This window comes from Chelon labrosus, assembly GCF_963514085.1.
Source record: "Chelon labrosus genome assembly, chromosome: 5".
NCBI classification, from domain to species: domain Eukaryota; kingdom Metazoa; phylum Chordata; class Actinopteri; order Mugiliformes; family Mugilidae; genus Chelon; species Chelon labrosus.
The window spans coordinates 15,384,157-15,391,408 of NC_140341.1; the positions used below are offsets into that span (position 1 = coordinate 15,384,157).

Below are 7,252 nucleotides of genomic sequence, written 5' to 3' on the forward strand. Positions count from 1 at the left end.
TCCCGAAATGAGGCTGAATAAGACAATGAAACTCCTGCAGCTGAAGTTCGCAGATTGAGGACAAGCACTGCACTGCTGAAAAAAAATTAAAAAAAACCTTAATTTGGTCATCCTCTTCAAAAACGATTCTAAATAACAAAAACTGCATCACATTTATATATACTACGTCACGCACCACGGATTTTGGTATTGTCGGTTATTCAGAGAGTGTTTTCTGTTACCTCCGTGAGACTAAATGTTGGGTTGAACCCGTTTCTTGGTTTTGGGTGGAAGCAGGAGACACCAGATGTGGTTTAGTGGATGTCTGAAACTTTGGTTTCATATTGAGGTGGTTGGGGTGGGGCGCCGCAGCGAGCACAGGGATTGGCCCCTGCAGTTGGATTTAATGTGTGTGTTGCATGTTATGGTTACTATACAGTTATGTTACAGTTTAACTGTCGGCGTGATGCGCAGGAAGCACAAACCCGATGAAGTCTTAGGTGACAGACAGAGTGCACTTTCAAAGAATACAGCATCACTGCCCTTTTCTAATGATTTCTTACATTACATTACACACTTCATGTAATATGATAATAATACATAATTCAGTGCTGTGTGGAACAATATGTTGTTATGAGGAATGATAGGATTGAGGAAGCTTCATGACATATAAACACGCTGAATCATCTTGTTAAATTTAATGTTGTACAGAATTTATCCAAGCACTGTGCATCTTCTAAACATGTAGCTTTGCTTGTTTTGCACAGTATGCTGCATTATTGCAAAGTATATTTAACATGTTATGCTATCTTCAGCATGAAGTACATGCAAAGACCTGCATGCCATCAACACAAGGGTTAACACACAATTTAATGCTGAACGTTGCAGGGAAACTTTTATCAAGTTATGTATGTAACAATTCCCCCCCCCCCCCCCCCAAAACGAATGCATTAGGAGAACTGAATATGAGATTTCCTTTCATTGTTCGCCATGTTGAGGACATAAGTAAACCTGTCATGCAAAAACATGCATCAAGCAACAAATATACATACGGCTTAGAAAAATATTGCATGAAATGTTTTGGTTCGTTTTAAACAGGAAATTTGCTGTCTTTCTTTTCTTTCCTTCTCCTTGGCCGAAACTGGCTGGGGTTGCTGCTCGCTGCTTGCTGTTTATTGAACGCCTGAGGTGATGCCATGTCAATACGCTCTCGCTGCTGTTAGGACCAGCCTTGGAGGCGTAGCTTTTGAGAGTATCAGCAAGTGCAGAGGGAGGAACAGGCTCACATTCATTCAGGGAGGCGGAGGGAAGCTCTTCTGTGGACTCAAAGTTATCCTTCGACATCAAATCCAATCGCAAACAAATCTGTTCTTGGAAGATTTCAGAGGGAGCGAGGAGGAAAACAACAACTAGGTAAGCTGCTTACGGGAGCTGCTGTGGGACAGGGAAAGTTTTGTTCTTCGGCCTTTTAACAGCTCTTTGAAACCCCCTGAGGTGTCGACATTCGTTTTTCACTTACTTACTTTTTATATAAAAGTTATTTGTTATTATAAGGGATTGCACTTTAGCCAGTTTTTAAATTTAGTTCGGTACGTATTTCGAGTTAGAAATACAAAATCGGGACAGGGGCACGTTTAAAGTGCGGTTACAACAGAAACAAAAAGTCCTAACAGTGATACTTTGGAAACTTTGCAGTCATACTCATTGCATTCCATCTTTCCACCTCGACTTGCGCTTGTTTATTTGCCTCCCCGTTCACACTCGGAGTTTCGGGCTTCTGTGTACCAAGCTCAAATCTGATAAGAGAAGTTTGTTTGATACAAATCAACAATGACAACAATGACACATTGTGTGTGTTCGCCGTCAGCAGCAGCCTGGGACCTGTCGCTGGGTTCGGTGTTTGCGCGTAATGACGCATAAAGCAACACTTTTGCTGTTAATCTACGCGGAAACATCGTGTCCTGCGCTAAAAGGCGGGGATCGTTTCCCAAACCAGTGCCTGCCTACAGAAACTGACAGGAGAAAAAACGTGCTGCACCTGCACTATTCTAGTCGGGCGGCATTAGCACATGAAAAAAAATGGCCTTCGATCGCTTTTATTGTCTGTGTATTGAGGAACAAAAGACGTTTTCGACTGATTTGTAACTGGATGCTTGCGGGGTGAAAAGGGGGATCGGGAGTTGAACGAAGAGACACACAGAGGGAAGGAGAGGGAGAGAGAGAGAGGTGTGCTTCATGTGCTGTCTGTGTTATCTTGTGAGGGTGTTAGAAGGTTAATTATCTTGAAGCCTGTGGGGCTACCTGGCACCTCCAGGTATTTTCCATATAATATAGGGGAATTAGACAGAAACCATTGTTGGGGATTATCTCTGCTTAGAAAATCCCTCTATTACAATGAATAGCACTCCCCGGTGTTTCAAAATAATTGAAAGTAAAATTGAATGTGAGGTATCTGACATCTCTTTAAACTGCGTTATCAGGGGCAGAGGTGGAATATTTTGATCTCTTGCGAGGTAAAGGCTGAAAACCGGTGAACGAACCCGCTGCGTGAGTCCTGCATTCAAAATAATAAGAAGTACACAGAGGAATTTAACAGATAAACATCATGAGCAGATGTTTTTGGCTAATCTGGTGCATCAGACAATGTACTTTTATGATACTGACACAAAGACCATGCGGAAATATTCCCATGAAGCAGTTTTGCTCAACAATTTGTCGCATTTTCTTCAGTTCCTACAACATTCACAGATATTAAACGAGTTTATCTTAATGCAAGCTGATAGTGTTTACTGTTAATCTTGGCTACTTTGCATGTTGTTGGGTAGCTGCCACTTGCAACATCTTCCCCTGAAATTGTAGCATTACTAATACAATTTGGTTTGCAGTGGAAATACACAAATAAGCTGAATGTAAATACCAAAGGCAGACGTAACCGTCGCCACACAGCTGCACATCTTAATACGTTCCAGGTGTGTTTGTATCTACTTATTTTCACCTTGTCTTTTCTTTCATCATCCCCTGCGCCTTTGTGCCAATTATCCTGTGCGCAGCGCCGGTCTCCCACACAGACAGATGTCTGACACGGCCACATTTCACTGCTCTCCGGCGTGCTGTGTCACGCAGTGGCCGGTGACCCTCGTTTTAACCGCGGCTGGGCTGTTTCGCAGGCGTCAAGCTTCCCGCTGATCTCCGCACACAACTCACTCTGCCGGCGTAGAAGTCAGACAGGGGCGGCCGCGGGGTCGAGCCACTCGCGTTCTGGTTTAGATCTGTCACCTTTCACCTCTGATCTTTCACACTGTGGCGGCCTGACAGTTTGCTGAGAGAGACATCACAGCAAAAAAAAAAAAAAGAAGTGTGAATGGAGGCCATTCAGGGGTGAACATTTCAGTGGAAAAGAATCAGTCCAGGTTATTGGCATGTTTAGCTGCTCTAGAGGACAACTTTTTTTTTAAGTTGCTTTACTCATTGCATATACGTACCCCGAATTTGAGACTGTGCGCATGTGTTCCTGCGTTATAAGATTCAGATGTTGTAAAATGACGTAGCCGAGGGTTATGAGCAGCCCTTTCTTTGATGATCTGGGTGGTGACAGCTGATCTCTTGCCCTCTCCTGCCTTACGAGCAGGAAAGAAACATGGGATTCATTTTTTTTTTGAAACAATAACAAGCACGCAAAGAGAAAAACGTCTTCAAAGTGGTATCAGGTTTCCCACCCTGACCACTGCTTTATCTTGGAATGCACGGAACGTTCCGGAAATACACCCTGTTCGGACTCCTCGATCCCACTTCCTCATGTCTAATCGGCAGTCAGTGCTAGTGGAGCTAATGTAAACATTTATTGTACTGCTCCCTGACTGCACATCAATCACAGACAACTCCACCGTTTGTGACACGATAACAGGGAGCCTCTATTAACTCATGAAAGCAGTGTTTTAACAAGTTAACCACATTAAGATTCTTCAGGATCTGGTGGCATACCGCAAGTGGGTTTTTGTTTTATTAGCTCATGCAGTCCACATGAGCAAAATAAATCCTGCTTTATGTGACTGAAAATTGCCTTTTAAATATGATACACGGTTACATGAAAAAGTGCTAGCGTTGAGCTGCTGGCTGTTTATCAAGATTAACGTGTGTTATAAGAAATAATAACTCGATGTCGTGTTTTTACAGGATCTATCCCAGCCAGAGGTGGTGTCTGTTACCTCCCAGTGATCTGTGGTCCTCTCCCCGTGCTGAAAAATGAGTCTAAGTACCAGTGAGCTGGAGGACCTGTGGGAGTCGCTGAAGGAACTCAACTTGTCTGAAACATTCACCAACATTACAAGTGTGGACACAATGATGTGTGCCACTGCGTTCAACCGCAACGCTCTGCTGTACTCCATGTGTGTCCTCTACACTTTCATCTTCATCGTCGGCCTGGCTGCTAACGCTCTGGTCCTTTGGGTGAACATTCGGGCACAAAGAGACTCCACCCCCCGCCACGAGACGCACGTGTACATCGCCCACCTGGCAGTGGCAGATCTGTGTGTGTGTGTCACTCTGCCCGTGTGGGTGAGCTCTCTGGCCCAGCACGGCCACTGGCCCTTTGGCGAAGTTGCGTGCAAACTCACGCATCTGCTGTTCTCCGTCAACCTCTTCGGCAGCATCTTCTTCCTTGCCTGCATGAGCGTGGACCGCTACTTCAGCGTGACGCAGCACGGAGACGAGGGAGGCCCGCGCAGGAAGTTGATTCGCCGCTGCGCATGTGTCGGCGTGTGGCTTCTGGCTCTGGTGGCCTCCTTGCCGGACACCTACTTCCTGCGCACTGTGAAGTCAACACATGGGGACACCATGCTGTGCAGGCCTGTGTACCCAGAGGACAACCCCAGGGAGTGGATGGTGGGAGTGCAGCTGAGCTTCATCCTGCTGGGCTTTGTTCTCCCCTTCCCCGTCATTGCAGTGTTTTACGCCCTGCTGGCCAGAGCTTTCACCCGCACCGCCTCTTCTTCAGCATCATCCTCAGTGGAGCAGGAGCGCCGTGTGAGCCGCAGGGTCATCCTGGCCTACATTGTGGTTTTTCTGGCCTGCTGGGGGCCCTACCATAGCGTCCTCCTGGCCGATGCCCTCTCGCAGCTGGGCCTGGTGCCACTGAACTGTGGCCTGGAGAACGTGCTCTACGTGGCCTTACACCTCACCCAGTGCCTGTCCTTGCTCCACTGCTGTTTCAACCCCATCCTCTACAACTTCATCAACAGAAACTACCGCTATGACCTCATGAAGGCTTTCATTTTCAAATACTCGACTAGGACGGGCTTGGCACGCCTCATCGAGGCCTCCAACATGTCTGAGACTGAATACTCTGCTGTAGCTGTGGAAAACCCACCACAGATCTGAAGGTTACAAAACTGTTACAAAACTGAATGCAGTGTAAACATGTGTTATAATTTGTTCTGTCCGCTATCAGGATTGTGTTTGTCATTAGATGGCAATGAAAAAGGAAAGGAAAAGACAATCCAGCGTCCTTTTTTTAACAGAGATTTTCTAGAGTCATAGAAAAGCTTGGAGACTACAAAATGTCAAGTCTGGTGGACTGATTGAAAAGCACTTAGAAAGCAGGTTTATACGCAAATCATGTTTTTTTTTTTTTTTGTCACTATAGTTGCAAAACTAAATCAGTGGCCATAAATGTGTGAAATTATTGGCTGTACTGCATATGTAGGATTGTATCGTATGTGCGTGTTTGTGCGTGGAGTGCAATGTTTATTGATAATATCAGCAGAGTAATATTGTTGACCTTTGTTAATCTGTTAATCTTTTTTTTGTATCTAGTTGTATTTATATACATTTATGCTGTTTCGCCTCTTGTCATGTTGCAATGCAAAGTCTTCACACACTGATGTCTGCTCAGTGCTCCACTTCATACAGTGCTGCCTCATCCTTTTAGTTGAGTCACTGACTGGCTCGCTGTTTTAGTCCTGCTGTCTCATTATTAATCATAACCTCATGTTACATCAGCTCAACCCTTCAGACAAATAAAATAAAGTGAGTTTGAGTTGCCCCGTGCGACTAAGGGTGTTAAATCCTTAAAAGAGTATATATTTTTTTTTAGGATTCCATTCCCTCAGTACCACTTTTGTGTCTGTAAACTAAATATAAAGCGACAGAAGCTGCTAATTAGCTTAGCTCAGTTCGGTTCTTCATATTTCCAAACATTGTCTGGAGGCTTCAGCTGGGACTACTGAGCTTAAAGAGGAGATCCGTGTAGCTCCTCAGTATACTCTTGCCTGTTGGGGGGGCCACCATATTCAGTATACCGTGCTGTCACTATATATTATGTTTTGTATCAGTGCTTACAGTGCGGGATTCACATGTCCATGTGGTATTAATCCTGCTGGATTAGCACACAAGCCACAGACAGCTACAACTTTATGACCAAATAACATGAATGAATAGCTTTACTCATCTCATGTATGCAGCAGCTGTGGCGTGCAACACCCGACTGTTTATTGGAGACCAAATAACAAGAACATCACTGCATTACTTAAGAGATGTGCGTGCGTGCGTGTGTGCATGCCTGTGCGTGGGCGTGTTTGTGTACGTGAGTGAGCCAAAGCTTGACACCAAGAGACGATGTTAGAAACGCGTCACGAACATCACGTTGTACAGTGACTCACTGCCTGTTGTAGGAAGCAAAGTATTGTTATGATGTGCCGTCACGTGATTGGTTACACATGCGAGCTTTTACACTGAAAAGATGTCATGTTGCGATCGGGAAGAGAGCGGAGACACGGACATGTGTCTGCAAGAAGAGAGGCATTCCTTTGACATTGTAATGTGTAACATGTGTTTTGTTATATATTAAATACAGAGAAAATGTTTTGCCTCGGTGATTTCTTTCGCTCTTGTCAAAATAATTCTAACGTCCTCCAGATCCCTTAAAATGCTGCTTTAATGGAAAAAGCTTTGTCGGATTTTCTTGTCTGAAAAGCTTTTGCTGTTCAGTCTGACTCTCAGTCAAACCTGAAGCTTAAGCTAAAACAAGTCAGTGTCATTTTTTTTTACAGCCTAGCTGTCGTGTAAAATATACAGTAAATTTTAGTCAGGTCATGGTTCAGTTATGGAACATGGACAAGTTTTAGAGTGCAAGAGAAGACATATTTTACAATTATTGTCATACTAAAATAGCAAAGGAGGAAACAGATGTTCCTGTCTCCCCTTTACAGTCGGACAAATAGATTTTGCTTGAAAGGTCAGATGAGAAGAAGAAGTTAAGTCAATGGGGAAATGCCTT

General features: G+C 44.4%; 1 protein-coding gene across 1 annotated transcript; it reads left to right on the forward strand.

The window, feature by feature from the left end:
- Positions 1–1,146: 1,146 nt before the first annotated feature.
- Positions 1,147–6,837, forward strand: ackr3a (atypical chemokine receptor 3a). Its single transcript, XM_084545665.1, has 2 exons — positions 1,147–1,392; positions 4,153–6,837. Exon 2 carries the CDS (start codon positions 4,222–4,224, stop codon positions 5,353–5,355), a length of 1,134 nt encoding a protein of 377 aa, XP_084401791.1. The 5' UTR covers positions 1,147–1,392; positions 4,153–4,221; the 3' UTR covers positions 5,356–6,837.
- The last annotated feature ends 415 nt before the right edge of the window (positions 6,838–7,252 follow it).